Source organism: Streptopelia decaocto (assembly GCF_964273445.1).
Source record: "Streptopelia decaocto genome assembly, chromosome: 6".
NCBI classification, from domain to species: Eukaryota; Metazoa; Chordata; class Aves; order Columbiformes; family Columbidae; genus Streptopelia; species Streptopelia decaocto.
The window spans coordinates 60,474,847-60,485,938 of NC_138660.1; the positions used below are offsets into that span (position 1 = coordinate 60,474,847).

General features: G+C 44.3%; 1 protein-coding gene across 1 annotated transcript in view; it reads right to left on the minus strand.

Moving 5' to 3' along the window:
• Positions 1-4,604, minus strand: part of ACTR3 (actin related protein 3) — a 30,764-nt gene extending 26,160 nt beyond the window's left edge. Inside the window, exon 1 of the mRNA XM_082057332.1 lies at positions 4,420-4,604. Coding sequence (XP_081913458.1) covers positions 4,420-4,463 — 44 coding nt within the window. The 5' untranslated portion in view covers positions 4,464-4,604. The remainder of the gene's footprint in view (positions 1-4,419) is intronic.
• Between the last annotated feature and the right edge of the window lie 6,488 nt (positions 4,605-11,092).

Here is an 11,092-nt window from a genome sequence, read left to right on the forward strand (position 1 = left end):
ACAATCCTGTCATAACTTCTCACACCAGAGGACACTCAACCCATAAATACTTCACTCCACTTAAGAGTATGAAGCCATACAGGTGTTGCATTAAAATTAAGAAAAGAAGCAGGATTTGTAGAGAACCCCCCAATGCAAATCTCACTCCACAGCCCACACCACTCAAGCACCGGCCAGGATTTCAGTTTCTCTGAGATTTCACATGCCCAAGTTTATCCTTCCCTCATTTACACCAAAACTGGTTATAGTAACTGAACAGCCAAGAAACTCTCAGAGACGCAATTCATTTCAAAGAACAGTTTGCAAGTTCACGTCAAGCAAGGCTGGAAATCCTGAGCAGCCTCAGTGTTCCAGGCTCTCAGCTCAGAGGGAACCCAGACGGCTGTGAGGTCTCAAGGGACTCTCATCTTCCTACCACAAAGAGAGGGGCTTTCTCTAGCCAGCTCCGAAACCTTTCCTTCTCCCCTAGAGTTCAGGAAAAAAGAAGATAAAAACCTAAACACGCCCATTTTTGTAACCTGTGTAATGGAAGTGAAAAAGGGGCCCAGCTTGGCATATGAGAGGAGATAAAACAAAGCAAGATGTGAGACAACAGAAATCCTATTCACGCAATCACATAACCAATTTATTCAAGGCAAACCAACATACTGACCCTACCACCAAAAGAATCTGGAGTAGATCACAGAAGCTGGTCACCTACGACACTCAAGTATTGATTGGTAATGGATCCGCCTGACAGCCACAGGAAAAACTGCACACCAGCCTATAGAAAAGTGAGTCTAGGTACAGAAAATACTTTTCTTTAAATCACTTCCACTGCTAAAATTAAGCTCTCATTTTGGAACTGCAGTAGGTTACGCAGCCACTTACTTCAGCTCAGCTGAAGAGTCATTAATTTGAACACTTGCAATTATCTCCCATCCCAAGTGAGCTAATTCAGTGTTATACAAGTTTATATTAAGGAAAAAAAAAAAATGCATTCACACAGAAAGACACAGCTAAAATCTACTTGTCAATCTAATCAAGCTAAATTCTGAAGTGGCGTAGGAAGAGCTTTTTATCATGACTTGCAGGTCGTGCTGTTTGCCTATAGAACAGGCAGCAAGAACTATTCAGTCACCCAAAAGGTACAGAGCAAAAGACTGCAGCCTACTGAGATTAAAATATTAGAAAGAGCTTTTTTCTTTTTTTGGTGTGTTGTCCGTATACTTTCTGGAAATAGCACTACATTATTTTTCTTTTTTTTTTTTTATTTTTAAATGTAATCTTTTTTATTACTATTTTTGTATGCAACCCTTAGATACACTAGTTCGACGTAAGTCCCGTTCACAGTCTCTACCCACTCTTAGTAGGTATCCATTACCTTATGTTCTAGATATCAGGTTTACTTAAGCAAAGAATGCAAATTTGACAATAACAAATGTAACACTGGAACAACTTCTGCTGCACCCATAATCTGACTGCCGTGTCACTGACTTCACCCACGTGGCAGCTCTAGGTTTATGACATGTATTTGGATGAGCCCTAAAAAGTTTGACTAACCTGTTAAAGTCTTAAACAAGGTTCACATAATCTCCCCAACCTCTTCTGTGCTTTGGTCTCTTTATGCTTCGAAAGGGGTTCTTAAAATCTGTCTAATCTGTGCAGGCTGATGGTGAAAAGCACAACTCTGCCACCTTTCTCATCCATCTCCTTACCATCAATATTAGCTGGCAAAAATGAACACACACACACACACACACACATCACTCAGATGAACAAACTGAACCTGCAGCTACATGCACAAACCACGTAGGAAGACACCCTTAAAACTTCTCCTAAATCTGCTCTTTTGCTGCTAAGGTAAATTCTCCTTGGACTGTAAATGAATTATCCTCTCCATCTAAAAAAATACCAAACCTACTTACTGGAAAAATTGTGCACTTTTAAAGCCTTGCCTGTTCTAAATAAGGCCATTTGTTTCAACCTTTCTGCTTTGGTTGTATTTTTGACACCTTTTCCTGTTTTCAGGGGCTATCTTCACCTTTTTTGTTTTATTTGTTAGACAAGACAGTATGCTTGGTAAGACCTCAACTGATCCACAGAACGCACAAGGCAGACAATCTATGTGTCATGCTTTGGCTTATACACACTAACAGAGATGGGGTGGGAGGGCTGCACTGATTAAAAAAAAAAAGCTATGAGCATGATTATGCTATCACATCCCACTACACTGCTACCCACCTGCTCCTTATTTATCCCAAGTATTACATTTTTCCTTTGTAAATTCACCACTTCATATCTTTGACTACTGAAATCAATGAATTCCAACAACTCCAATGCTCTGTAATGTTTTCAATGCTAAAAATCTGCCCACAGTTTCCTGAAGCAGAACTTAATGGAAGAACAACCTCAGACTATGAAGTGCATCAGAAAGAAAAATCTTGAACAGGAGAATAAGCGGTACCATGTTAAAAGAACAAAACAAAAACTACAAGTGCACAGTAAAGCAGTACCTTAGAAAGATCTTTGAAGACTGAATGGATATATACAAATAAAATAGGAGCAAGACTTGGTGAACATCATACACAAGAAGGTTACAGAGCACGCCCTGTGCACTGAGGTTGATTAATGGAGCACTTACGTGCAGGTCTTCCCCAGGAACATTTATTTTAACACCCAGACCCCTTGGTATGCCTCCCACTTTAAAAAGACTAAGTAATTTCTGTGGCTATATGCTAGCATGTTGTTCCTGCTTGGTATCACTGAAAGCTCTAAGCAAATCTCTCTACTGCAGTGATCACAACCTATATTTTGCAAACCTATAAAGACATAATTACTGACTTTAATGGGACCACCTGCAATGTAGAAACATGCGAGATAGGAAAAAGCCACTAGTGGCATGTGGCAGGGTATATTACAGATATTTTGTTTTGAAAGATTAACAGTGCATATATACATCATGTTAAACCCATGTGTACTTCCATTACATTCAGTTACACCCTCACTCCTGCTGTGCTAACCTTCCTCAATCCCACAAAACTCAAGGTTTTAGTTCTTGTTCTAACTACAGGTATGATTTCTTCATACAACTGTTAAACATATAGACATTAGATACATACATGCCTGCTCTTCTTAAAGACCAATTTATTAATGTTACACATCAAATAGATTTCAATAGAATATGAGCATGTGCTTTCAAAAAACAAGCACCTGGATTTCAAAAGAACATGCCCTTCCAGAATATTGTAAATGTTTGTACCTATACTACAGTCACTGAAATTTCTTTGATTATTTTTAGCAAGTTGGATGAGAAATGAAACAAAAAGACGAGGTAAAGAATCAGCATGTCATCAGTACTAGCTAAAGAGTAAGAGCCTTGAGAATATACCAATACTTTACTTTCCAGTAAAAGCCTGATGCATAAAGCCAAAAATTAAATACTTCATCTTCAAAAATCACACCACAGACGGCAAGTCACAGAGCGGTTTTCACTTCCTGAGCACATTCCTACAAGCGGTACCACGCAGCCCTTCCTTAGAGGTGTCTGTAGGAAGCCGACCTGGGCTTGTTCCCCAACCCAGAGTCTCCAAGAGCCGAGACACGGCGGAAAAGGGAGTCTGGATCCCACGGGCCTCCTCCGAATCACTTTTTATGCTACATATCACTGGCACCGCATTGTCTTCATCATCTGGTAGCTACTAAATAAAAAGAAGAGTTTCTAGAGCGGATTTGGTTCAGGTTTGACACTGAAAACTGCCTTATAAGGTATAAAAGCCCGAAAGCAGGAAGAGGCTTTGACAAAACTAAGGAAGTTCCTCTGCGCTTGCTCGCTGGAGGGGGAGGGGTTTTTTTCTTCCACAGGGAGAAGTAACATAGAATAAATGGCATTATCCACATATTAAAATAATAATAATAATAAATACATAAGAGCTTCCAGGGCAGCACCATGACTCCTCTGAGGGAGGGCATTTCAGGAGCCCGCACCCGGCAGCCGCCCGGTCGTTCCCCCCGCTCGCCTCCCCTGGCCGCACAGGGTCCCCCCGCAGCCCGACACGCACCGGCCGACGAGCCGGAGGCGGCTGCTCCGAGCGGCCCGAGGGCTCCAGGGCGTGAGGGGCCGGGCAGGGGGCCGGGCCGGCGCGGCCTCGGTGCCATCCGGCTGCTGAGGGCGGGGAGCGGCGCCGCGCCGGGACACCGTCCCCAGCGGGCGGCCGCGGCAGGCCCGGCGGAGGAGACCGGAGAGGAAAGGAAGGCAGCCGGCTGATCGCCCCCCACCCGGCCAAGCCCCCCCACTGCCGGCTCTAGCGCGGCTGCCCAACTCGGCCCCAGCCCCGCCGCGGGCAGCGCGACCCCCGCCGCCATCTGCGGCAGCGGAACCCGCCCGGCCCCGCCCCGGGCGGCACCGAGCTGTCAGCGGCCGCCCCGGCCGTCGCTCACCCCGTGCCGCAGTCCACCACACAGGCCGGAAGCCGCCCTGCCATGCTCCTGGGTAGCGGCGGTGCTGGGGACGGCGGCAGCCCTGGGCGCGCTCCGGCGGGGCTCGGCGGCGCGGACTGAGGGCACTTCCGCAAGGCGGGCGCTCCCTCCTCCCCCGCCCGCTCGCAGGCACGGCCCGGCGAGCCCAAGATGGCTGATCCGCCCCGCCCTGCGCGCGGCGGCGAGGGCGGGCGCGACAACCCCAGCCCGCGATGACGTCCGATCTCGCGGCCTCGCCCCTGCGAGCCGGTGCGAAGCGGAGCGGGCGGGAGGGTTCGTGCCCGACCAGCATCCTCAGGGGCGGCGAGGGAACGAGGCCAGCTGAGCTACTGTTTTAATGCCAAAACCTGAGCGAAGGTGGGGTGAGATGTGTGGTGTGAGGAGGGTGCTGAAAACGACGGAGGGATGAGACTTCCTTCTGCCGAGGGGCCAAAGGGAGGCTGAGGGAGCTGGGTCTCTTCAGCTTGGAGGAGACTGAGGGGTGACCTCATTAATGTTTGTAAAAATGTAAAAAGGGTGATTGTCAGGAGGATGGAGCCAGGCTCTTCTCGGTGACAACCAATAGTAAGATAAAGGGCAATGGATACAAACTGGAACACAGGAGGTTCCACTTAAACATGAGAAGAAACTTCTTCTCAGTGAGGGTGACAGAGCCTGGAAGAGGCTGCCCAGGGGGGTTGTGGAGTCTCCTACTTTGCAGACATTCCAACCCGCCTGGACACCTTCCTGTGTAACCTCATCTGGGTGTTCCTGCTCCAGTGGGGGACTGGACTGGCTGATCTTTTGAGATCCCTTCCAATCCCTGACATTCTATGTTTCTACAAAAAGCTCCCCACAGAAAAAGTGTCACTGACGGGAAAGTGCAGGTGGCAAAACTCCTCCTGGTGCTTCTTGGCTTTGCCAAGCCGGCTGGGCTGGGAAGGTCCCAACTATCCCACAGCACCAGCCCCGAGCAGCCCAGCTTCACTGAAAACCCAATTCCCCTGAGCCATCTATCATAGCAAATCCTCAAACCCCTCACCTGCAGACCCACAGGAGCACCAAACCCCAGCCTGTGGCAGGGTGGCACAGCACTGCCAGGCAGCCAAGCAGGCGGCTGTTCCAGCCTCCAGCCATGCCAGCTCCCGCCGTCCCTGCCAGCTCGCTCTGCCACTCACCAGCTCGCTGCCGTCTCCCCCCATGGAGCTGGGGCCCTGCTCGGCCGCCCCAGCGCACCCACTGGCAGCATCGGCAGCGTCCATTGCTCCTTGGGTTTAGCCATAGGCCCCCATCTTCCTTTTGAAGGATTTTTGGTCTCAAAGGGGGTGAGGGCAGGCACTGTTTGGGCCCTGGTGTTCTGGTGGGCAGAGTAAAAAAATCTCTTCAAGGGCTTGCTCTTTCTCTCTCTTTCCACCTTTCACAGACTGCTGTGTCCACCAGCTCTGACCCACTTCTTGCCCTGTGGTGTCCTGTAGCCACAGGCTATTTTCTAGTTCAGGTATTGGGGCTTTCAGGTATTTTCAGTTGTTTTCTGGCTGCTACCGCCTTGGAAATGTGAGGATGTGCGCTTGGAGGTGTAATCTGATGTCAGGCTGAAGACAATTTGGTAGCCCATCAAAAGGAGTAATTGTCAGGGCTCAGCATACACTAATGGGCCTTAATGGCCCTAATCAGCCTCACCTGAGGCCTCCACCCCACACTCCCTGCCCAAGGCCACAGGAAGCCCATTCAAGCTCAGCCTTGGGCCCTTAGTTCTTACCTGAGCTATGCTGTAGGTCTGTGTTGTCCTGGCCTTGCTTTCTGGCTTGATTTGAGACTTGCCTTGTCCCTGTGGGGCGCCCTAGTTACCATAACTGGTCCTGGGCTCCAGACTGACACGCTGGCTTCATCTTGGACCTCTTTCACCACCATGATCTGGTTTCTGGATTCTTGCCACAGCTATGTGCTGTGGGACAAGCCCAGGTTGGTGAGTCCCCAGCCCTGCTGGCTGCGTCACTGCAGGTAACTCTGTGTTCCTTAGGGAGCCACCAGCCCTCGAGGGAGCCACCAGCCCTCACAGTGGTCTTGCTTCCTTGTTCAGACATTGGTTCTCACTTAGTTTAAGCTGTCTCTAATTAATAGGCTCATTCCCAGAGTTAACTGCAGGGTTAGACAAGAGTCAGTGCAAAGGAAGGGCTAGGTAAGTGCCCTTCAGGTTGAGATAGGAGGGAGGAAAACCATCCCTTTTTGTAGCAGCAGCTAGACAGCTCAGTTTTGAAGTTCAAGCCACCATCTGGCTTCTGTGGGATGCCAGATCTTCCTGAGGAACATAAGCAAGGAAAGGAGATATTGAGAATATTAACATTTTTAATGTCAAAGCAAATTATGAATAGAACATTATGAGGCAGTTTACAGATAATAAAAGGGTATTATACAGCCTGTGAACTATGCTGTGCTAGAATACGAAAGATTAATATCTCTGAAAGCTTTTCAGAGGAAGTGCAAATAGCCCATTTTTTAATGCACATGCCTCTGTGTGTGCACAGGTACATATTTATCTAAAATAAATACAGTTAGTATATAAAGTACCAGGTGGACTTTTCACTTTCCTCTTGGTATTATTACCTGGTATTCAGGGTTATACATGCAGCAGGTTCAACTGCTGTGTCTGACAGATGGAGACCTGGAACAAGAGAGCAGCTTAGTGCACCAGTTGCGGGTGTTCAAGTGACACCCAGAGAAGCATGAGACAAGGGCCAAAAAACCTGGGGCATACAAAAAGTGCGGAGCTGGCAGGTCTTGTCCTGGCTATACAGCTCATGTAGCCAGCACAGAGGGGATCTGCGCCACCGGTTCGTATGCCCAGCTGTGAATTTGGAACAGTGCAATCGTTAGTATACCATAACTGACTGTCCTTTATTACCTAATATTTCCAAATAATGCTCCCAGTTAGTCCATCTAAGATTTAATAGCAAAATCAAAAGACAGATAGTAGAACTAGTGTAAAAGTATGCTGATGACTTTCTGCTAACAGAAGCATAATTTCACTGTAAAACATTAAATCACACCTACAAGCACTTACTGTAATGCACTCTACAGAATATATCTCATAGCTAGATTTATTTTTTTCCTCCACGTGCATACAAGTATTCTCAGCAAAATTGTATGGCACTGAGCAGGAAAAAATATACTGAGGTTCATATGGAAAATGAAACAAATTATTAAGTAACTCTATTGTGATCTCTTGCTATGAGTTTGTGTTCCTCCTGAGTCTGTGTTAAGAATGACATTTAAAAAGAGTGGTACCGGTGCATTTTGTTTTGCTAGGTTACAGTGGAATTTACATGTAAGAACCAAAAAGCATAGAATTTCTCTCAATATCAAGGTGCCAATGCAATCATAGTTTTGTAAGGGAAGGAGTTGAAAGGCTGAACTCCCTGGCCATGGAATCTCATGTTTCACTTTAATAGTCTCACCAGATGCAGTTCTTCAGGTGGCTGTGGACCCAGGCACCAGTCCAATAAAATAAAGGTGCAAGACTTCTCTTTAAACAATATTATCTCACATTGTTGTACCATAACCACAGGTTTGGCGTATTACTCATCAAGATTCAAATAGATCCATCTAAATTTCTACACTAAATTTCTCTATAGACCCTTTGTACTTTCATACATTGGCACCTAGATTATCTTGGTGGTTGTTTTTAACGTAGAAGTCTTGTGCTCAAATTACAGAATTGAGCTTATAAAGCTAAAATTCATCTAGATCTGGCAGGACTGCAGTGCTGACTGATATGTTTTGAAACTTTCTTGCATTGAAATGTTTTCCAACCCTTATTTCTTCAGTACCGGAGCAGTAGGAAAGGCCTACTGTCTGTTTTCATGGTGTAATTTTCTCAGTCTTTTCATTCCCATTTGGCCAGAAGTCAGTTCCAAACTTACGCAAAGCTTTTCACTGTTTCACGGTGTACCAGAAATCCATTTTTTTAATATGTAGAGTCAATATCTTAGTATGTTATCAGTCTCACCCATGGAATGGGGGTGAATAAAACCGTAAATTGCCTTTACCTGGTGCCATCCAATACAGCAGACATAATCCAGAAATATCATCATTCTATGAAGCACCCCAGCTCATCTTTCATAAGCACAGTTGGGTTTCAGGTGATCTTTTCCTGAATATCCATGATAACACAAGTAATTACCATTGCAGAGCATCCTCCTTCTGTTGCTGTCTGCCTCCAGGCAGTTTACAATGTAAATATAAAACAAGAGAATTCAGATGAATACAAATGCACAAGGAATGAGAAAATAAAATATCAGAAGGAAAGGTTTTCTATTAGTCGACAAGTAAACACAGGAGCAGCCTAACAGTTTGATTCAGATGGAGGGAATATTTAGACAGCTTTCTGCAATTTTTATAAAAGTCTTGGGGTCCCAAACTTTTCCATGATGCAGGTATGATTTACTAGCTCCAGCAATACTATGTATTAAAATTTCACAAGTCCTTCAGCCTGAAGAAGTACATAGCTAGACAAAAGTACTACAAATCATTTGCCAAGCTACGCAGGAAGCTTTTCAGCATCCTGCTTGTTCTGGATTGTTTTCATGCAGTTAATGGTTTGCCCTTGAATGTGCAGAAAGAACAGCTCTGTGAATCCATATATAGATCGAGGCCTGGGAAGCACAGTAAAGTGTAAGGAACAAGGGAAAAAAAAAAAAAAGTAAGAAAGGAAAGTTGCAGGGGTGAAGGGATTTTTGAAATACTTGGGAATACTAAGAATCTGGTCTTGCCTGTGTCAGCATGTTGACATTTACATTACTATAAACTGAATTTAAGAGGCAGGTTAATATCCAGTACATCACACTGAACATTTCCTTAAGCCCAAGTACAGCTGACAATAAAAGCTATAGAAACAGCCATGGAAAATCAGGTCTTGATTATCCATTAGACAATATTCACTGTATTGTAAGTAATATAAAGTACATTGCTTAATAATTTATGCATCAAGTTCTAAGTATTTTAATATATTTTTTACCAATAATTGGTGGAATACTACAGAGAGCTAAACAAGAGAACATTTTATCTACCCTGATATAAGATGTATGTGGGTTTCTTCCAGGAAGGGCCACAAACAAAATTATAGTGTTATTGGTTGATTTTGGCATAGCTGTAGCAACAGCCATATGGGAGGCACGTAATTTCATGGAGCTACACATGGTGAAATCATGGCAAATTACCAAGATCTCATTTGATGTGGCTACTCTCCAAGAGCTCTGACTTAGATCAACGAAAACCATTAACTTTCAAAATATAATTAATCCAACCATATTTTTTTTTTTTTTAAATAACAAATGGGAAAAACCTAACTATGGTTATACACTGAAACAAGGTATGTAAGGTATTTATCTAAGATATTTATCCTTGGATTATTGTGATGATAACACCACTATTGCCCATTCTATTTTTCTGTTTGCTATGAGTAAAATAAAATAAAATAAAATAACATAACAAAAAGATGTGTCAGGAGATAAACCCAGAAAATATAAAGGAAGCATTTGACTGAAAATGTCAAGACTTAAACAGGAACTTGATGTTCTGGACAGAGGCAAAATCTGCAAAAGTCATACTGTCCAGAGAAACACTGCATTCCTATTTACAGCTTGCTTTGCCATTCAAAATTGCTTGTCTTCATGCTGCTATTCTGTATTTTCTCATAAAAATACATCTTGTTCCTTTATAAAGCCTCTGTAAGTGAATTAGCAGAATGATGGCAGCAGGGTTCTTACAACAGCAAAACAGGAGACGATTCTCTGCCTTTGTGTCGCATCTGCACTGCACAGGCTCCTGACAGTCACACCTGGGAGACAATGTTACAGTAATACAAAGCTCAGCCATGATCAGAAAATCTCTGCTGTCTTGTGTAATAGAAGCATTACTACGTGTTCTCAGTTGTACCTATTTACTTCCTCGCTGGAACAAATGTGTATTGCTACCTTTGTCATCTGACTTATTCTACACTTCAACAGAACTGAAAACCTAAATCAATCACAGCTCTAAGTATCTGACTTGCTTTAGCGGTTGTACTTTAGGCATCAACTTTCATGTTCACCATGTTATGAACCATTAATTTGAGAAAAACCCATGATAACTTACAAACCCCATGTAAAACCACCTTTTAAATGTAGTGATCTTTTAATTTTTATTTAAAGATGTCATCCATGTGCTGATTCAAGTCAGTACGTCGGTCATTGATAGGTTTGCAGTTTAGAAGTCATTGCAGGCATCCAGAACCAATGAGGCCCCCAGCAGAGCACAGAATCTCACTGGGGTAAAGCCAGGCCATAAAAAAGCAGCAACGGTAAGAGCAAGAAAAGTGCCAGATCACTGATGCTTAGAACAGAGGATCAAGATGATCCAAATGGTTCATTTCACAAAATAGTAGCATGAAGAGTCCTAGTCCAATGACACCATGGATTTTTGAGCTAATCAAAGATTTGAAACTGCAAGCAATTGAATGTACTACAGGTGAATTGGTTTCTGTTCTGAGACACTTGTTCAGACTTCAACAGATGTTCACCAACTTTTGAGAGGGTTTTGCTGCTAATATTTGACCTCCCGTTCTGAATGGCTTTTCATAAGAAGATTGTTTAGAAATACTCATACCTATTACTTTTTC